Below are 22,776 nucleotides of genomic sequence, written 5' to 3'. Positions count from 1 at the left end.
CTGATAATTAATAGCCAACGGATAGGTTCTTGAGGCTGGATGAGAAAACAGAATCCTTCCAGCTTGAAAACAGCAGCAGAAAGTCATGTCTTGTGAGAGTGAGAGAAAGCAAAGACAGAAACATCTTCAAAATGCAGTCACTCCAAATTATTAGAAGTTTGATTTTAAAAGATGCTGCCTGTTTCCAGACATTTGAAGTAATTTGGACTCAAAATACTAGAACTTATTCAAGTACATTTCTTGCCACTGTCCATGTGGCAGTAGGCTGATGCGCTGTTGCTTAGAGGCTGACTGCCTGAAAAATGGCTTTTGCAACTTAGCAGCTAAGGTTAGGTTATTTGAGGAGGAGCTCCCCTACTTTGTGGCCTGCTCTCCACTGCTGCTGCTATGTACATGAAGTCAAGGACAACCTCATGGAGGGTTGGTCACCTGGTCTGTGAAGGAAAGGCCACCTCCAGAAATCTAAACTAGTTTTTGCCACATCTTTAAAATTCTTATCTGATCTCCTTCAATCGGTCTTAAATGACCCATAATTAGTTTAATTAATGCACAACTGCAACCCCTCCATAAAATGATTCAACAGATTCCACTGTTCAAGAAAAGGGATAATCCAGGAAACTACAGGCTCACATCGGTGTTTGGGAAGCGACTGGTAAGAATTCTTAGGAATAGGATTTATGAGCATTTGGAAAAGCATGAGACAGTTATCATGGCTTTGTGCGGGGCAGGTCACGTCTTTACTAACTTGATTGAATTTTTTTTGCATGTGACAGAGGTGATCAATGAGGATAGAGTTGTCTATATGGATTATAGTAAGACTTTTGACAAGGTCCCTCGTGGTCTTCATCCAGAAGACTAAGACGCATAGGATCCACAATGACTTTGTCACAAAGATTCAGAATTGGCTTATCCATAGAAGGCAGAGCTGGTGGCAGAAGAGTGCTTTCTGGCCGGAAATCCATGACTATTGGGATTCTGCAGGAATCTGTACTGAGACATCTGCTGTTTATGATATAAATGACTTGGATGAAAATGTAAATGGATGGGTTAGTAAGTTTTCAGACGATATAAAGATTGGTGGACTTTACTTAGGGTAGAAGGCTGTCGAAGGATACAGCGGGATACAGATCAGTTGCAGATATGGGAGGAGAAATAACAGATGATGTTTCATCCAGGTAAGTGTAAGATGCTGCAATCTGGGATATCAAATGTTAAGGAGAAGTATAGAGTTAATGGCAGGACCCTGAACAGCATTGATGTACAGACGGATTTTGAGGTTCAAGTCCATTGCTCCCTGAAAGTGGCCAGTAGATAGGGTGGTTAAGAAAGTATATGACATGCTTGCCTTTACTGGTCATTGAATTTAGTATAAGAATCAAGGAGTCAGGTTGCAGCTTTATAAGACTTTTGTTAGGCCACACTTAGAGTATTGCATTGAATTCTGATCACCACATTACAAGAAGGATGTGGAGGCTTTGGAAAGGGTGAAGAAGAGGTTAATCAGTATGCTACCTGGATTAGAGGGTATGAGATATAAGGAGAGCTAGAAAAACTCCAATTGCTTTCTCTGGAGAGGCAGAGGCAGAGAGGAGACTTGATTGAAGTCTATAAAATTGTGAGATGTATAGACAGGGGTGACGGTTAGAATCTTTTTCCGAGAGTTGAAATATCTGATACCGGGGGGATGCATTTAAGGTGAGAGGGGGCAAGTTCAAAGGCGATGTGAGGGGAATTTTGTTTTACACAGAGAGTGGTAGGAGTCCAGGATACGCTGCCAGGGGTGGTGGTGGAGGAAAATACGATAGGGGTGTTTAAAGGACTTTTCAATAAGCACATTGAATGTACAAGAAATGGAGAGATACGGACTATATACAGGTAAAAGGGGTTAGTTTAATTTGGCATCATGTTTGACACAACATTGTGGGCGGAAGGACCGGTTCCTATGCTGTATAGTTCTACGTTCTAACTCCTACTTGTTCCAGAGGTGTGTGATAATATCTTTGCACAGGTTGATTTGACAAATAGGTCAATAATACAAAAAAGGAGCAATAATGGAAAGTGTACCACCCCTAACAATTTGAGCAGCTGGAGGCCCAAACCCAACAAGAGTATCTTAGGAGGATCAAGCTCATGCAAGCGGCTACTGCTGATATCTGTACCCTCCTGGAACATTTCCAGTGGAACATTTTGGCACACATTACCAGTGGCTGAGAAGGTGCCTTTCGTTGCACAGTCAGCCCATTGAATGATCTCCATCCTTGATCTTTGCAAGTCAAAGAGAAAAAGCAGGAAAGTGTGATCATTCTTGTGAAGAGAAAGCAAAGACACCAATTTATAGAGTCATATGGTCATCTAGCACAGAAACAGACCCTTTGGTCCAACTTGTTTATGCCGACCAAGTTTCCCAAACTAAAGTAGTCCTACTTGCCTGCAATTGGTCCTAACCCTCTAAACCTTTCCTATTCATGTACCTATCCAAATGTCTTTTAAATGATGTACCTGCATCCACCACTTCCTCTGGCAGTTCATTCTACACATGAACCACCCTCTGTGTGGAAAAAGCTACCCCTCAGGTCCCCTTTAAGTATTTCTCCTCTCACCTTAAAAATATACGCTCTAGCTTTGAACTCCCTACCCTCGGGAACAGACTTGTGATATTCACTTTATCTGTGCACTTCATGATTTTATACACCTCTATAAGTTCACCCCTCAATCTCTTATCCTCCAGTGAAAGAAGTCCCCAACCTATTCAATCTCTCCTAAGAACCCAAACCCTCCAGTCCTGACCACATCCTGGAAAATCTTTTCTGGACCCTTTCCAATTGATGAATGGAATAGGTGCAAAAGAACAATAGGTTGAGGATGAATGCCAATTTTGGTCATTCAAATGGGAACATGAGGTGTCTGAAAAAAGTTTTCAGATGAATTGCAACATGTGTTGATCTGATGAACTCAATTAAAGAGAATGTTGGGCAAGTAGCAGTTAGCTGCAATTTATCGAGGGCCGAAGGGCCTGTACTGTGCTGTAATGTTCTATGTTCTATCTATTGACCTGGCTCTCCCTGGTAAGTGCCAAGCTTGGGAGTAGCCAGAAGATTGCCTGTCTGAGGCAGCAGGGTCCCAACTGCATTGCTGGAGTTCTTCTGCATCTGTGTAAGGTTTCTGAGTGCCCAGGACGATTGTATGTCTGCTCATTCATGTCAATATTGACATCAGGGGGAACTTCTCCTGTCTGGTGTCTGGCAGTACTCTGAGTACCAATGGCCTGAGGCATTTCTTCCTTGACCAGCTGCAGAATCATGACTGTGAAGCAATTCCAACTCCAATTTAGAAAAAAACACTCACCAAGGTGTCAATATCTGAGGAGCGTGACGGGAGAGGGGTTTGGAGAAGACAACCCTATCAGTGCTTCTTCTGAAGCATGCGTCTTCCTCAGATGCGTAATGGGGCATGAATGGCTGTCCTGACAGCTGCCATGTAGACATCTCACTGCTACCTGCAGTAGATCAGGAAGAGAATGTCATAACCATGGGATAGAAGACATGGCACGATAACATTAAGTGCATAGGGGAGCACAGTGGGAGAGAGCTTCTGGTCCTACTGCAGCCCCCATCCATAACTCTTTCTCTGGTACATTGATAACATCGGCACTGCTTCCCTCTCTTGTTTGGAATTGGAAGAATTATCTATTTCATTTCCAATTTTCACCTGCTGCCACCTTCACCTGCTGGCACCTTCACTTCCATCATCTCTGACTCCTCCCTTCCCTTCCTCGGCATCTCTGTTTCCATTTCTGGGGATGGGCTGGTCATCAATATCCAATACAAACCGACCGACTCCCACAGGTATCTTGACTATACATCACATCCTACTTCCTGTAAAGACTCTGTTCCATTCTCTCAGTTCCTCTATCTCCATCACATCAGTTCAACAATAGGGCTTCCAAAATGTCCACCTTTTTCCTCAACTGAGGATGCTCCACCACTGTGGTTAACAGGGCCCTCAGCTGTGTCCAACTCGTTTCCCACACTGGTCCTCAGCCCCTCTCTTCCCTCCCGCAACAATGATAGGGTCTCCCAGTCCTCACCTATCATCACACCAGCATCCATATCCAGAGGACCATAAGCTGCCATTTTGGTCACCTCCAGAGGGATGTCATCACCAGACACAAATAAATATCCCCTGCCCTGTCAGCCTTCCACAAGGACTGATCTGTCTAGGATACCCTGGTCAACAACTTCTACACTTGCAAGGAATCCCCACACCTCCACCGATCCTTCCCATGCCCATCTACCTCCTCCCTCTTCATTATCCAAGGCCCCAGACACACCTTTCAGGTAAATCAGTGATTTTTCCTGCACTTCACTCAATCTAGTCTCCAGTACTCGCGACTCACAATGTGGTCTCCACCACACTGGAGAGGCAGAACGCAGACTGGGAGATCGTTATGCAGAACGCCTACATTCTGACTGCAGAAATGACCAAGATCATCCTGCTGTCGGCCATTTCAACACACCACCATATTCCCTGACTAGTAGCTCTGTCTAGAACATACTACAGTGCTCCAGCACAGCTCAGCTCATGCTGGGAAAACAACACCTCATGGGAACCCTGCAACCTTCTGGACTCAATACTGAGTTGAAAAATTTTGGGTTTTCAGCATTTTCTCCCATATCCTTACCCTAAACCCTGTACATCAGACTTTGTCATCACATGAATTCCAACCACACACACTACCCATTGGCAGCCACTAATGGTTCACATTAGCAGGTATTGATTCCCCCAGGCTGACCTTTACCCACTTCTTTTTCGGTCCAACTATTTTTATCTCTCTTTAGGCGCTATCTGTACCTATTGCTTATTCCTCCCTCTTTTCCCCGACCTGATCTTCTGCACAAATACCAACCTCTTCTTAGCTATCATCAGATCTGAGGACACAAAACATTAACTCTGCATTAACTTCACAGATGGTGCCAGACCTTATGAATTTTTCCAGCAATTACTGTTTTTGTCGTTGTTGTTCTCCCTCTCTCATTTACTCCTCTCTCCAAGCCACCTTCATCATAGGGCGGCACGGTGGCTCAGTGGTTAGCACTGCAGCCTCACAGCGCCAGTGACTGGGGTTCAATTCCAGCCCCGGGTGACTGTCTGTGTGGAGTTTGCACGTTCTCCCCGTGTCTGCGTGGGTTTCCTCCGGGTGCTCCGGTTTCCTCCCACTGTCCAAAGATGTGCACGTTAGGTGGATTGGCCATGCTAAATTGTCCGTAGTGTTCAGGGGTGTGTGAGTTATAGGGGGATGGGTCTGGGTGGGATGCTTCAAGCGGCGGTGTGGGCTTGTTGGGCTGAAGGGCCTGTTTCCACACTGTAGGTAATCTAATCTAATCTAATCATATATACCAACTCTGTCCAAATCGCAATCAGTTCTGAAGAAGGATCTCTGAAACCAAAACATTAACTGTTTCTCTCTCTACCGTTGTTGCCAGATCTGTTCAGTTTATCCAGCTATTCCGGTTTTGGAACAATGCTTCTTATTTGGTTGCAATGACAAGGAGGTTTCAATATCAACACAGGAGCGATCCCAATCTTTACCAGCAAGGTTAAGACCTTTTCCTCAATGGAGATGAAAAGTAGGAAATTCAACATCCCACCACCTGTCCTGGCCCTTTGGTCTTATTATGGGTTGTTTTTTAATCGATTAAGAGAAAGGGGGATACTGATTAAAATAGAATTGGATGGCACTGCTATTAGTACTGGCGCAGCTGGAGAAAATTTGATAAGGTGTCCTCAGTGAGTGAGTGAGTGAGTAAGCAGGCAATGCAGAGGCCACACAAGGTTAGGAGGATTGGGGTAGGGGAGAGCAGATTAGGAAAGATGGTGCATGCAATAGTGAGAGTGGTAGGACACAAGCCTTGACGGGGTTTGGGTACTGTAGGAGAGATAAAGCCAATGTAAAGTAGCAGACAGGAGATGGTGCGTATCTCTGGCAGAGCAAAGAATTTCACTGACCCTCTTTCCAGATTTTTGGGATTTCTTAAGACTGTCGAAGCTGCATTGAATTGTAACAGCAACCTTGAACCAAACTAACAGAATCTAAAGCCATGGTCTCCTTTGATGGGCCTCTGGAAACAGTATGACCATCCTCTGCACCACTCCATTCACCAGAAACTCCAGGTCCTCTTCACAAAGTAGGGCACCAGTTTCCCCTTCTCCATCATGCCTGTGGCAAATGTCTGGAAATATGTAAGGTAGCTTTGATTGTGAGTGCTTTTCCTGGTGTGCAACAGTCTTTTAAACATGGCATTGGCATCAGGAATGTCAGTGTATGTTGGTATATCTGGATAGTAGCCAATACTTTTGGATATAACAAGTGAGAGAATCTAGCAAGCATCAGATGAGAAGGGAATGGTAGGTAGTTAATGAGGCAAGACAAAACCTTGCAGGAATTTCGACAAAAAAAAGGATACAACCAATTATTGCAAGATTCAACCCTCAGTGTTCACTTCTTTGCAAAACAAGTATGAAAAATTTAAATCAATCAATCAATCATTAAATATCCCATTTATCTCATCTTGCATGTTTCTCTTTTTACTGCTGTGCACCATAAATCTTGAACCTTATCCAAACTTCAGTGAAGAATTCCATCAGTATTCTTTCTGACATTTCACACCCCAGTGCTTACAAAACACATGCAATGGGAAAATGGGCCACTAAAGCAGAATTATAATCAATGCTTTGATTATCAATCTTATGACTTCTCTGAAGCCAAAAGTTCTGGTCATTAGAAGCCCACTCATGCCCTTTGGCACTAGAACATTACTTGTACCTACAACTTAATACCCACCGCTGCTGGGTATTTGGATAAAGATTATTATCGGCTAAATATATCTTTACATGGGTCCTTGTACACTGTCACGCTTCTACACAAACAAAGCATACAACAGGTTCCAAAATATTCTAAAAAAAATTATATTTTTCTTGCAACCTGGCAGAACTAAGGATCAAGTAAAGTGAGGACGCTATCACTGATTAATGGTGCCTTTAATTCTTGTTGGATGATACTGTGGCAGCAGATTTTTCAATCCCACTGCTCCCAAGACCACAAAAGTCTGAAAATAAATATTTAACATGAAATGATATTTTCTAAGAAATGACAACAAAATCACTCCCTGCCACCCATGACTACAAATTATTATGTTTTTCCCATTATGAAGCGTGGATAAAAACATAAGAGCAAAATAGCACTTCATTGATTAATTACAACTTGTGGTTCCTATAAAATTATTTCACAGCACAATGTTTTCTAAACAAAAATACAGAAAAATAGTTGTAATGGTGACTCTACATTTGAAATGTTTGCCATGCTACTATGGGAAAGCTCAAAGTAGTTCCCCAAACGGAGAGATAGAAAGTAAGACGGAGGTCATTCGGAGTCACTTCAGTGTGTTTCTTAGAATTAGCTACGGCCAAGTTGCAGACTTTCCAGAACTTTATGTCCAGTTCAGCAGAGCCCCACTTTCTTTTTATTATGCAAGTTGATCGTCAACGTCATTAGTTCTGGGATTATGACAACATACTTTGAGGAAGTATGAGACAGTTGGGCCACTAGAAAATACTTTATTTATGCATTATAGATTATCAGCCTCTTAGTAAATTGGTTGCCTGAAACACCAACAGATTGTGGGTAGACTGGGTTTACTGCCACAAATCCTTCAAGTATATAGAGTTGGTAAAGCTACTGCTAGCAAGTTACAAGGATGCTCATATGGTATATCTGGCAAAAAAAAGCTCAATCTTGATTAAACAGTAAAGACTTACTACTGATTATTTAGATGCAATGTAATTCACAACTAAGATACATGTGTGTCTCTTATGAGACATCAACTTTAGTAAACAGTCGGTTACTACATTAGTTACATGGTGTTAAAACTGAGAATAATCGCTGAAGCACTGGTTAGGGGACAGTACACAATTCATGCAGAATTCTCTGCAATTCAAAGAGAATGCTCCTTAGGATACTAGTTAGTTCATCATGGGAAAAGTCCCTTGTATGCTGATGGAAGGAGCTTATTGTGTGATGCCAGTTAAACCCTTTGCTGACTGACATTACAATATTTTCCCACAATATCTTTCTCTGATTATTAAATTCTTTACACAATTGTTTATCACCATCTCACATCCCTGTGAAAGCCCCTGATTTTAAAGGGTGATTGATGATTTGGCTCAGATGTACCTTCCAGGTGAAGCAGTGATTTACCTGCCTTTCACTCAAACTAGTCTACTACATGAGTTGTTCACAATGTAGTTTCATCTCCATTGGGAGATGAAGCAAAAACTGGGTGATTGCAGAACATGTTTGTAAAAATGATTCCAAGCTTTCTGGCAAAATTATGACCAGCAGTCACTGGCATACCACCTAGCATACTGTCGGACTTTAATCAGACTGACAGCAGCTCCCAGTGCATTCAGACTCTTCTTGCTTGAATCTCTCTTACATTTAATAAAACCAGAAGCTTGGTTTCAATGGCAGTTTCAAGCTCAGTTAGCCAGGACACAGTAAGCTCTCTTCTGCTCCTGTTTCTCAAATGTTGAGTGTGTTGACTTATGGAATGCGTTTTTGTGTATCTTCCATCTTGCTGCCTCACTTGCTGAGGGAATGCTGTACTGAATTAAGTTGAGGAACTCTCGGTTTTTACCTGGGTTGATGTTTATATGAAGATAGCATTTCTACTTTAAATTAAAATGACACCATGGATTGCAACCTAACCCTGGTGTGCAGCAGGGAGTAATCTGTATTACAGTCAGCACTGTGGCACCAGTGTGCGCTGAAAATTATGTTAAAAATAATGATCAGATCCAACTGGTACCAATGTCCTGATCGTAGATATCTTCAGGTTGCCTTATGGTCTATTTGGCAAAAGGTTGTTAGTTACTCCAAGATTTTCGTAGCAGCAAAGTAGTCTCATTGTGTTCATGTTTATCTTTCTCAGCCCATGGCAGAAGGGCCATGCTTCATGGTCACAGAAATCATAGTTATACTGCATAGAAACAAGCCCTTCAACCCACTATGTCTATGATGACCAATAAACACCAAACTACATTAATCCAATCAAACTTGTTCCATTGCTGGCATTTTAAGTACTTGTACAGATGTTTGTTACATGTTGTGAGAGTGCGTTCCTCCACCACTCTGTCAGGGAGCACATTTTATGTATCTCCCATCCTTTGTGTGAAAAAGAGTTTATGCTCTCTGGTCTTCGACATGTCTGCCACGGGGAGACAATTCTCACAATCTACTCTGTCTGTATCTGTCATAATTTTGTACATCAGTCAGATCCCCTCCTCACCTGCCTCTGCTCCAAGGAAAACAAACACAGCACATCCAGTCTCTCCTCATAATTGAGACTTTTCATTCCAGCCAACAACCTGGTGAATTTCCTCAGCACCCTCTCCAGTGCAATCACATCCTTCCAATAGTGTGGTGACCAGAACTGCATGCAGTATTCTATCTAGCCTAACTGATGTTTCATAAAGTTGCAACAAGACTTCCATCTCCTTATTTCTATGCCTCGACAAGAATCCTGTATGCCTCTTCACCACCGTGTCTATCCTACTTTAGAGATCTACGGGCTTGAACACTAAGGTCCCTTTGTTCCTCAGTACTCTCTAGGGACCTGCCATTCATTCTATACATCTTCCCTTAGCAGACCACCCAAAATGTGTTGCCACGCAATTATCAAATTGCTCTGCTCAATTTATCAGCTGACCAATGTAGCCTTGGATCATCCTTCTCACTATCAGCAACACTACCAATTTTTATGTTATTTGCAAACTTACTAATTAAACCGTCTATTTTCATATCCATCATTAATGTACATCATTAATGTACATAACAAAGGGCAAGATTCCCAGCCCAATCCATGCGGTACACCATTGGTTACAGGCTTTCCATGATAAAAACAATACTCCACCATCACCCTTTGCTTCCTATTTTTACGATAATGTTGGATCCAGTTTGCTAATTTTCCAATGGAGTCTTACCTTGTAGACCAAACTTCCATGTGGAACCTTGTCTAAGCCCTTACTGAAGTCCATGTAAACCACATCAACTGCACTACCCTCATAAATATATCTCCAAATAAAATATCTGTGCAGACGATCCCTGATCATATAAGTTATCATACTAACCATAAGTTGAAATCCTCCAGTCAGGTGAAATTATTCTGATTCGGGGATTTTATTAGTTCTATTGTCATGGTCCTCATTGATCTGATCTTTCACCTCTATGATGCAGCATTGCATCATTTTGTGAAGGGTAGGTCGTGCCTCACAAACCTTATTGAGTTCTATGAGAAGGTGACTAAACAGGTGGATGAGGGTAAAGCAGTTGATGTGGTGTATATGGATTTCAGGAAAGTGCTTGATAAGGATCCCCACTGTAGGCTAATGCAGAAAATTCGGAGGTATGGGATTGAGGGTGGTTTAGCAGTTTGGATCAGAAATTGGCTAGCTGGAAGAAGGCAGAGGGTACTGGTTGGGAAATGTTCGTCCTGGAGTTCAGTTACTAGTGGTGTACCGCAAGGATCTGTTTTGGGGCCACTGCTGTTTGTCATTTTTATAAATGACCTGGATGAGGGCATAGAAGGATGGGTTAGTAAATTGGCGGATGACACTAAATTCTGTGGAGTTGTAGATAGTGTGGAAGAATGTTGCAGGTTTCAGAGGGACATAGATAAGCTGCAGAGCTGGGCTGAGAGGTGACAAATGGAGTTTAATGCAGAAAAGTGTGAGGTGATTCACTTTGAAAGGAGTAACAGGAATACAGAGTACTGGGCTAATGTTAAGATTCTTGGTAGCGTGGACGAGCAAAGAGATCTTGGTGTCCATGTGCATAGATCCCTGAAAGCTCCCACCCAGGTTGATAGGGTTGTTAAGAAGGCGTACAATGTGTTAGGTTTTATTGGTAGACGGATTGAGTTTTGGAGCCATGAGGTCATGTTGCAGCTGTACAAAACTCTGGTGCAGCTGCACTTGGAGTTCTGGTCGCTGCATTAGAGGAAGGATGTGGAAGCATTGGAAAGGGTAGAGGAGATTTACCAGGATGTTGCCTGGTATGGAGGGGAGGTCTTATGAGGAAAGGCTGAGGGATTTAAGGCTGTTTTCGTTAGAGAGAAGAAGGTTAAGAGGTGACTTAATAGAGACGTACAAGATGATCAGAGGATTAGATAAGGTGGACAGTGAGAGCCTTTTTCCTCAGATGGTGGTGGGTAGCACGAAGGGACATAGGTTTAAATTGAGGGGTGACAGATATAGGATAGATGTCAGACCTAGATTCTTTACTCAGGGAGTAGTAAGGGTGTGGAATGCCCTGCCTGCAACAGTAGTAGACTCATAGAACATAGAACATAGAACAATACAGCGCAGAACAGGCCCTTCGGCCCTCGATGTTGCGCTGACCTGTGAACTAACCTAAGCCCCTCCCCCTACACTATCCCATCATTATCCATATGTTTATCCAAGGACTGTTTAAATGCCCCTAATGTGGCTGAGTTCACTACATTGGCAGGCAGGACGTTCCACGCCCTTACCTGCCTCTGACATCTGTCTTAAATCTATCACCCCTCAATTTGTAGCTATGCCCCCTTGTATAAGCTGAAGTCATCATCCTCGGAAAAAGACTCTTACTGTCCACCCTATCTAATCCTCCGACCACCTTATATATCTCTATTAAATCACCTCTTAGCCTCCTTCTCTCCAATGAGAACAGACCCAAGTCCCTCAGCCTTTCTTCATAGGGCCTGCGCTCCAGGCCAGGCAACATCCTGGTAAATCTCCTCTGCACCTTTTCCAATGCTTCCACATCCTTCCTTTAATGGGGCGACCAGAACTGCACGCAATATTCCATATGAAGCCGCACTAGCGTTTTGTACAGTTGCAGCATGACATCATGGCTCCGGAACTCAATCCCTCTACCAGTAAAACCTAAAACACCATAAGTCTTCTTAACAGCACTGTCAACCTGGGTGGGAACTTCCAGGGATCTATGTACATGGACACCAAGATCCCTCTGCACATCCACACTACCAAGAATCTTTCCACTGACCCAGTATTCTGCCTTCCTATTATTCCTCCCAAAGTGAATCACCTCACATTTATCCATATTAAACTCCATTTGCCACCTTTCGGCCCAATTCTGCAGTTTATCCACGTCTCCCTGCAACCTGCAACATTCTTCCACACTGTCCACCACTCCACCAACTTTAGTGTCATCTGCAAACTTACCATCCCATCCACCTATGCCTGCGTCCAAGTCATTTATAAAAATGATGAACAGCAGTGGCCCCAAAACAGATCCTTGAGGCACACGACTTGACAACTTTAAGGGCATTTAAACGGTTGCTAGATGAACATATGGATGACAATGGAATGGTGTAGATTATATGGGCTTCAGATTGGTTTCACAGGTCGGCGCAACATTGAGGGCCGAAGGGCCTGTACTGTGCTGTAATATTAAAAAAAATTGCACTGCTTCACAGATCCTCAGATGTTCTATCATCAAAGTGAGTTTCTTACATTGAAATCTACATCTTGCATATACATTTCCTATTAACTCATCCTCCGCCAGGTGAATGCCTTCTTCTAAAATATCACCCTGTCTACTCTGACTTGAGGTAAAGGCCATTAATTCATTGCTTTCTTGATCATATTCTGTCTCTAGGCTCAAGCCTTTAGTAATTTGTGCATATAGACAGTAAATATATTACTTCTCCATAGCTCCTAGTCACTCAACTCAAAGAAAAATCAAAGATAATGGGAACTGCAGATGCTGGAGAATCCAAGATAACAAAGTGTGTAGCTGGATGAACACAGCAGGCCAAGCAGCATCTTGGGAGCACAAAAGCTGATGTTTCGGGTCGCCACCCTTCATCAGAAGAAAAATCAAACCTTTTTTAGATCCAAAGTGGCTGGTTTGACACTTGCTAAAGATCAAGCTTTAATTTGCTCTGTCTTTTCTGACCAAAATTGTTGCTGTCCTGAGACATGTGGAATCTGTGAAAGATACTGTTTGAATGTTAAGTTTCCTTTCCTGATTCTATCCATACAGCTTACTGTTCCCCCCCAAGTTACTACATCTGCAAATTTGGAGTCTACAAATTTACAATTCATATCATTGAAAATCACTGTGTAGGTTTGAGACTCCAGTGATGTTTGAGGAGCATTATTCACCATATCACATCAATGACAGTACAAATACTTCATATACTATCTTCATCAATCTGTCATCTTGTACCCAACTAATCTCTCAATCAAATCATTCCAGTCAGACATGAACTTATCTCAATTCATCGGAATTTTCCTACGTAACGCAGGACATTAACTTTCAATCTTATCCTTTCTTCTGTTACACTATCAGTTAACTCATTGTGTGCCCAATTTTTCATCAAAATTGCATCAAAATCTGACATACATCATACAGCATTAATTTCCATTTCAGAAAATCCTATTTGTTGAAACTCTCAGGACTCTAGCACTTGCGGAAGGCATTTTGAGGATGGCAACCGTCATTACATCAAGGTAAATCAGGCAACAAAGCCATTTATACAAAGTGCTCATGTTAAAATTAACACCACAGTATGTTGTAAATATTACAAGTAAACAAAAACTGTATCAACTAAATCATTAAAAAAAAATCAAAATCCTTGAGGATGCAATATATCACAAGATAATAGGTAGTGACAATAATTCACCCAAAAAATCTTTCAAGTCATTGAAAATAATTTTCCAAACACTTTTTGTCCATCAATTTTCTTTTTCTACGAGCCAATTTTTTTTGTCCTTCAGCTGGTTTCTTCACACTGCATTAGACAGGAGTCTTATATGTAAGGCATATTTATAATTTTCGAGTGTATGTGACTATTAAAATTCTTTTATATGTGTGTATTGTGATTGGAATTAGGGTCAGGTGGATCTCATTGGCTATGCAATCCTTGATTAATCTGAGCCAATCAGGGGGCCCTGGCTGACAGATATAAACAGGAGATTCAGAAAATCTTGTCCTTCTAAGGATTGGCTCTGAGCTGGCTGGTCAGAGACATGTACTGTGCTCATGTAAATAAAAGGTGAACTGATGATGGGATATCTATTTCAGTGTGTAGAAATCACACACACACACACACACACACACACACACACGCGCGTGCCCCCCCCAACTTAGGAATAATACTCAGAGGAAGGCCAATTAGCACTTACACGATGAAATGCACTGGTTTGAATTTGTCATGGAAGCTAGTTATTTTTCCAGGAGAAAAAGAAATTCACATGATGAATTCACTTTATTTTGGGAATACATTTTATCAAAATTAGTGCCTTCAAATAGATTGACCCAAAACTATGCCTATAAATGGCAGAAGTGAACCACTTTTGAAGAGAAATTATGACATTGCTTCTCACTAAATTGGATCTTGTCCCCTTAACTTTGAATCACGGTCCAAAAAGAGTATATTTGATCAGCTATCATCAGGGTCAATGCTATCTGCCTTTGTTAGAATGTTTGCACAAGGCAATTAAATGCTACTATCCATTCAGATAAACAATGATTGGATTACTTAGTTAGTATTTATCTCAAATAATCCATCCGGTAAAAAACATTAGAATGAGAACACGAACCATAATTTTCAGGAAACTGCTTCCACTTGATTAATGCAACTAGTTTATGGAGAGATAATTTAGGCCATTGCTGGTAAAAGGAACAGGCTTGGATCAGCTCCTCCTTCACCAATACATCACGTTGCATGAGATCCTTCAATGCAAAAGAACAGCGTTTTTGAGATTCATTGTTAGCTGCTTTGTTAAGATAGTTAGAAGAGTGAAAAAATTCAGACTTCAATAATAGTTAGTTGAATTAAACAAAATACTCGCCCTTTTTACATGTTCATATTGTCCTGTTGAAATTTTGACAATTTCACATCTGTCTTCTGTTACCACTGATAGAAAGTTCTCCTCTGTTTTCTGACTTGGAATTGGCACCAAGTCACCAAAGCTGTCTCCACAGGTTAACTGAAAATACAAAAAAGAATGACCTTCTGAAGAGTATTCATTCAAACCTAAATGAAGGGAGGTGTTCAGTTTTCACGATATGATTATTTCATTTAAATGGTCATTCACATTCACATGTTCATAGTCAATCTTTTGATTTAAAATGCTTGTTTATCCCTTGTGCTAATCTTGAGAAAACAACTAACATTTTACAGGGCTAAAGATGGGTCAGGTTGCAAGGAAACTGCAGAAGTTGTGGATACTAGCCATATCTTGACTTATTATTTGCCACTTTTTGTATTGCATCTTTAAAATTTCATTAGGTGAATACTCATTAAGTCTATACCATGTCCTTGCTCATATAGAGTTGAGGGAATTTCTGGCCCGCCAAAGAAATTCTTCCTTTGATTGGTTTAAAGGGTCTTAGTGGCTCATGGCACTTGACATGGTGGGTTTTTCTTTGAGGCTTTTATTCAGGTTAAAAAACTGTTTACAACTCAAGATAACTAATCACTGAAAGGATCTATACCCTTCTCTAGTTGAAGAGTGCCCGTGATTGCAGAGGGGTTTTTCTTACAAGTCAGGGCATTTGAGCCTTAAGACAATATTGATCAACCTGGCTTACTTTGACTTGGATCAGTGCTTTCAAAACTTCCCGGTCTGACCCTCATGAATTGAAAATTGTCACAACCTCATGAGGATACGTATGATGAAAGGGCATGAGGGAGAGAAGACCTGTGAGACTGTAAGATAAAGTTCCAGGGCATTTATCACTGTCTTGGAGGTCACAGTCCCGAAACCTCAACCTGCAATTCCACTTGGGGTCCAGAGCCCACATTGTGAAGCCCTGACTGAGACTTAAAACAAGCACGACAATGAGCACCAAGATTCTGTAGCATGAGAAGTGATGAGTTATGATTCAATCTGTAAATTAATTTTTGCAAACTCCAACCAATTTTCCAGGTATGCAAACTGTTATATTCTTAGGCTTCTGAAACTGAACTTTTAACTTGAGTTGAGGTCCAGTGGCAGTTTGGAACCACTCCATTAGAATAACACCATTAAAATAGAATTTGTGAATTTTCAGGCCAATGACTGTAACAGACACAAAACATTCACTGGCTGAGTACTGAAAACAGCAGCAACAACAGAATCTTTAAACATGTAGCTGCAGCTTATGTTTGAATACAAGAAATAGAAGGAGTACATAATACAGGCCATGGATCTGCTGCAGCATTCAATACAATCATTGCCAGCCTTTAGCTTTAACTTCATATTCCTGTATTGCTTGATTCCCTGAGACGCCAAAAATCTAGCTCAGTTGTAAATATGTTCAACAATGGAGAATCCAAAGTACTCTCTGGCATAGACTTCCAAAGGTTTTACAACCATTTGAGTGAAGAAATGTCTCCCTATCATTGTCTTAAATGAACAGTCCCCTTTCTCAGGTGATGTCGCTGTTTTCTAGATTTCCCAGCCAAATGAACCAATCTTTTATTGTCAATTCCATCAAGCTGATTCGTAATCTTATACATTTCAATGAGATCATCAGCATGAGTGGCATTAGTGCCATTTTCTTGCAGTTTTTGCTCAACCTTTGAGAAAGGTATGATGAGGGACATCACTGAAATTCTACCCTGGTGTGGTTTGGGCACAAGGGGAAAATTGAGAAAATGGAACAAGAATGAAACAAAATCAGAAGTTCAACATCAAGAAAATGTTTCGTGATTTTTTTCTTTAGCTTTAAATTGAAACTTCACAGTAGAACTACAGAGACATTACAGTACAGAAAGAAGCCATCCAGCCCATTATATCTGCACTAGCTAAATAAATGGTCATCCATTCTAATACTACTTTCTCAGACCTGGTTTGTAGCCTTACAGGATACAACACTTTGGATGCAGATTCAGGATCCTTTTAAAGAGAGTTGAGAGTTACCATCCTAGTCATCAAACTGAGCAACGGTTTCCAGATGCCAATTATGCCATAGGAAAAAAAAATACTTTCCCTCCTAATCCTTCTACTAATGCAATTAAATCTGTGCCCCTAGTAACTGACGCCTTCACCAGGGGAAATAGGTCTTCCCTGTTCAGTCTATCCATTTATTTCGTCCACTCCTCGGCCTCCTCGGCCCTATCCAATCATTTATCAAAGCTACAGTTTAAAAGCAACATCCTTCTAAATCTCCCCAGTACTCTCTCTACTGCAATTATGTCCTTACCCTAGTGTGGTGGCCAGATCTATTCACAAAACCTCAGCTGTTGCTTAACCAGTGTCATACATAGTTTAGGCTTTATATCTACAAGGATGAGAGGGGATCTGATTGAGGCATACAAGATTATTAAGGGATTGGACACTCTGGAGGCAGGAAGCATATTTCCGCTGATGGGTGAGTCCAGAACCAGAGGACACAGTTTAAATATAAGGGGTAGGCCATTTAGAACAGTGTTGAGGAAAAACGTCTTCACTCAGAGAGTGGTGGATATATGGAATGCTCTGCCCCAGAAAGCAGTGGAGGCCAACTCTCTGGATACTTTTAAGAAAGAGATAGATAGAGCTCTTAAAGATAGAGGAATCAAGGGTTATGGGGATAAGGCAGGAACAGGATACTGATTGTGGATGATCAGCCATGATCGTAATGAATGGTGGTGCTGGCTCCAAGGGCCGAATGGCCTACTCCAGCACCTATTGTCTATTGTCTATTGTCTGTGCTTTTGTATTCAATACACTACCCAATGAAGGAAAGTAGGCTGCTGGCTTACTGTCAGAATTCTAATCTTCTAATATAGCATGAAAACACTGATTGTTAAACCGGAATTTCAGGTAAGGTGACATACCCCAGAGGTCCCTATGGAGGCAGGATATTGACCTTCTCTGGAAGCCCCAAAGTCACATTGTGTGAGGGTGTAATGTAAGGCTTCATTGATGTGAGGGTTCAGGAGTACTTTCAAAGAAATAGAGTTATTTTTCTGACTCTGCCACAGATTATCAGCTCATACATCAAACATATACAACGATGTGGCTGGATGTTTTGTAGACTTGGCTCAATTCCAATGACAGTGTTGAGGGAGACAGCACATTCTATTATGTGTGCTAAAACGGTAAATTGAAATTTGATGAGATAAAGCCACAGTCTAATTATTAAGCTGAACTTTCTACTATTACAGACAGCTGGAAACATAGATGCGCAATGATCACTGTAGAGACTGATTTAAAAAAAAGAAAATTAAACTCAATAAATGAAAAGATGAAACATGATTTCATGCTTTAAGACATTTGCTCTAACAGACTAAATGTTACTGACTAAATATTGCTGTCAGGAACTTATATTTTAAATGACAGAAGAAAATTAGTCCCTTTTACTTTCAACAAAACCAAAAAATTCACTTCACATGCATATTTTACACTATTCCTTGAGTAGTCATTTGATTTTCCCACAGTCCAAAGCAGGACCAAGCAGGAAACTACCGGCTGGTCAGTCTGACCTCAGTGGTGGGGAAACTATCAGAAGCAATTCTGCGGGACAGAATTAATTTTCCACATGAAGAGACAGGGAATAATCAAAAACAGTCAGCATGATTTTGTTAAAGGGAGATCATATCTGACCAACTTAATTGAACTTTAAAAACAGGTGACCAGACATGAAGGTAAGGTTAATGGTTTCGATGTAGTCTACTTGCAGGCTTTTGACAGGTCCTGAACGGGGACCTGATAGCAAAGATTGGACACAAGGGATCAAAGGAAATTTGGCAAATTGGTTCCATAATTAGCTGAGTGGCAGTAAACAGAGGGTGACAGTCAAGGGGCTTTTTGTGGCTGGATGCCTGCATCCCATAGAGTCCCAGAAGGGTTAGCATTAAGACACTTACTGTTTGTTATAAATATGATTTAGGCTTCAATGTAAAAAGGTTGATTAGAAAATTCACAAATGATACAAAAATTGATGAGGTGGTAAATAGTGAGGAGCATAGCCTCAGATTACAGAATATAGACATCTTGGTTAGCTAGGGTGATCAGTAGCAAATGGAAATCAATCCAGATAAATGTAAGGGAATGCACTAAGGCAGGGCAAACAAAGCAAGGGAATACATGATGATCTCTCAATGGCCCTATGGAGCACTGAAGATAAGAGGGACCTTAGTGTTCCTTCAGGTATCAGGACAGGTGGATAAAGTGGTTAGGAAAGTATATGGTCTATTCGCTTTTATTAGTCAAGGCATAGAGTTTAAGAGCAGGGAAGTTATGTTGGAATTGTATGAAACTTTGGTTCCAGTATTGTGTGTAGTTCTAGAATCCACATTATGGGAGGGATATGATAGCACTGGACAGGATGCAAAGCAGATTTACAAGGATGTTCTCTGAGCTGGACAATTTCAGTTATGAAGGATGATTGGATAGACTGAGGTTTGTTTTCCACAGAGTATAGGAGGTTGAGAGGAATGATTAAGATGTATGAAATTATGAGGGATACAGACAGGGTGGACAGAAAGAAACCTTTCCCCTTGATACAGAGATGAATGATCTATGGAATAAATTAAGGTAAGAGGGAGAAGACTTAGAGGGGATATGAGGAAATATTTGTTTCACTCAGTACATGGTGGGAATTTGGAACTGACTCTCTGTAAGGGTGGTAGAGGCAGAAACCCTCATAGTGTTTAGTAAGTATTTAAATGTACACTTAAGAGGTCAAGGCATACAATGATATAGATCAAATACTGAAAAACAGGATTAGAATAGTTAGTTGATTTTTTTTGGCTGGCGCATCGGCGATGAGTTGAGGGTCCTTTTCCTGTGCTGTTGATCTCTATGTTCAATAACTGTAAAGTGATTCTTGACTGCTAAGAATTTACTTACATTCCTTTCCTCCCATAGCCTGGTGACTTTTACATCCAGAATGGTCTTTCTTGGTGAGGGTATTTCCTGGAAATTCTCCTTACACCAATTGGGGAAATCCCCCAGGCCTATATCAAATCCTCACAAATTTAATCTTTTCAAACCAAGTGAAAACGTGCATTCTTACACAGTGAACCACAGAAATCATTGACCTTTAGTTGCTCCCTCTCTACCCTCCTGGCAGATTTTTGTGTCTATATGAGTATCAGGCATATCTTAGAAATCCTTTCCTGCCTAGAGTCCAACCCCATGACCCCACAATTACATCCAAATAAATGCACCGATTAGTTAGTCTTGAGACTCCAACTCTTTTATCCAAGAAGTAAATGGACAGTCCAAAACACTACTGTTTCAAACCTAATATTCTCAACACATAATTCTGAAGAAGGGTCACTGAACCTGAAACATTAACTCAGTTTTCTTTCCATAGATATTGCCTGACCTGTTGAATCTTTTCAGCAATTTCTGATATTGTTTCTCAACACCTTCTTATCCTGAATCTGTAGATATTTGTTGTCCTGTCTCAGTGTGGGTTACATGGAGATGTACGTAGCCCATCTTCAAATCTGTCAGCAAATCTTTATTCATAAATTGCTCACAAACCTGCAATGAAGTATATAGGCAGTGTACTTCAATGTGTCAATTCAGTTTGACACCTGCATTTTCTCCCTGTGGGTACTTTACTGATGAACCAATATATTCACACCCTAGTGCAAGTATCGGAGGGTAGTTCCTTACTTGGCATGATCTCTGTAACTGGTACTGATAATTCATCCTTGGAAGATGATGAATTGGAAGATGAAGAAATTAAATATTGTACAAGAAATTCGTCCTTCTCAGCTGAAATTCTGGCTTTGTGATTTTCCCATACTGGAAACCAGTTGCCCGCTTGCAATGGCAGCAAAGATCACTCTAAGCTCTGTACTCAATCTACTTCTAATTTTCTCAGCATTTAACTGAACTGTATTTATAAAGTTGCCTTGCTCAGCAGGGATTTATTCACACAGCCTCTGATTCCCATTTGATCTCTGATGGGACCACACTTCAGGATTACTCCGATGGTTCACCAAAATCCAACGCAATCCTAAGCTGCTACAGATGAACAATGTTCCAACTCCATGTAGCTTGTACGTCACACTTGCCTCTGTGTTCCTCTAATAATCTGAAATGCCCTTTAACAAAGACTGTAGAGTCTGCCTTGATTGGTACTACATCCACAAGCATTCACTCCCTCCACCACCTACCCTCAGTAGCAGCAGTATGCAGTATCTACAAGATGCACTGCAGAAATTCACCAAAGATCCTCAGACAGCAACTTCCAAACACATGACCATTTCCAACTAGAAGGACAACAGCAGCAGATACATGGGAACACCACCACTTGCAAGTTCTCCTCCAAGCCACTAACCATCCTGGCTTGGAAATATATCACCGTTCCTTCACTGTCGCCAGGTCAAAATCCTGGAATTCCCTCCCTAATGGCACTGTGGATCAACCCACAGCTGGTGAAGTGCAGCAGTTAAAGAAGGCACTTCACCACCACCTTCACAAGAGCAACTGGAGACAGGTAATAAATGCTAGCCAGCCAGCAACACTCACATGCCACAAATGAATAGAAAATAAAAGAAAGTGATCGTCTGATTCATTCAGCATATCTAGCTCTCCGTAAAGAACCCTATTCTCCGGTCTTCAGTGTGATAAAATCAAATTGCTTGGCTGAAAAACATGTACATAACGTATGTCCAATAAGATCAAATTGCCTATTTGCAATTAACAGCCAGTGTTGATTTTCTAAGTCTGTCACAATCAGAGCAGATTCTTGCGGTTAAATGAGAGGTTCCTATCTTTGTTCAGCTGAAGGGCATAGGTGAAATATAGAGATGAAAAAAAATCAAGTGTGTGGATAACATGGCTTTCAGGATGAAGTAAACTAGTTTAATCCAGTTTATTATTTTCAGACATACGTAAATGGCTGTAGGGGGACATTATTATACTCCTCTCTCTTCAATTAAAAGCTACAATTTGTTCAAGTTCTGCATAAGCATATAGATTTCCCCATATTCATTTATTCATAAATCTAACTTAACCACCACAATCCTTGCCTATGAGGATAGTTTATTTAACCCAAAGTTTATTTAGCCCAAGAAATTACATTTAGTCCAAGCTCTCAGGACTTATGGAAGGATCATGACCCATCTTGGCTAAAGTCTAAAGAGAAATTTTCTCGAAAGGCTAATTCTGATCCAGACCTAGAGTTTGGAGACTTGTCTATCTCTGACTTGGGTCTTAATTATGTACTGGCATGACCTGTTCTACAATCATTGCTATTCTACTTATGCCTCCCAATTATCTGAAGAAACAAACTCCTTTGATTCTTCCCAACTTCTTCATTGCGAAGTTCTGAAGGTAATATATCAGCTTTGTGCAAACCTAATCTTGTCACTACCAAACATCTTGATCAAATACATACCAAACATCTTGGCCATTTACTTCATGACTTTTCTTGGAAGCTTCTTCAACCACTTATGATTATGATTCTTCACTATAATCTTTAGGTTCGACTTCAGATTTCTTGCACTTACCCCACCCCCAATCACAATTCTCTTTCTGTTTCTCACCTGCTGACTGTGCTAAATGCAGCTTCAGAACTGAAAACTTTGCTGTGGGATATCTTCTAAGAAATAATTCAGCTGTTGTTCTTTGAGGTGACTTAGAAATAAAATAACTGAAAAGTTGCCAACCTGTCATCCAATGATAGACAACAAAATGTGAGACTGGATGAACACAGCAGGCCAAGCAGCATCTCAGGAGCACAAAAGCTGACGTTTCGGGTCTTGACCCTTCTCTGAT

The 22,776-nt window shown here is 41.0% G+C and overlaps 1 protein-coding gene across 3 annotated transcripts in view; it reads right to left on the bottom strand.

Moving 5' to 3' along the window:
- cnbd1 (cyclic nucleotide binding domain containing 1) overlaps positions 1-22,776 on the bottom strand; it is an 84,986-nt gene that overhangs the window by 10,857 nt on the left and 51,353 nt on the right. For all 3 annotated transcript variants that reach the window (XM_048528642.1, XM_048528643.1, XM_048528645.1), the window contains 2 exons: positions 14,917-15,054; positions 14,665-14,797 (listed from right to left, as the gene is read on the bottom strand). In XM_048528642.1, coding sequence (XP_048384599.1) covers positions 14,665-14,797; positions 14,917-15,054 — 271 coding nt within the window. The remainder of the gene's footprint in view (positions 1-14,664; positions 14,798-14,916; positions 15,055-22,776) is intronic.

Source organism: Stegostoma tigrinum, chromosome 5, assembly GCF_030684315.1.
Source record: "Stegostoma tigrinum isolate sSteTig4 chromosome 5, sSteTig4.hap1, whole genome shotgun sequence".
NCBI classification, from domain to species: Eukaryota; Metazoa; Chordata; class Chondrichthyes; order Orectolobiformes; family Stegostomatidae; genus Stegostoma; species Stegostoma tigrinum.
This window is presented reverse-complemented; position numbering and strand designations above follow the sequence as displayed.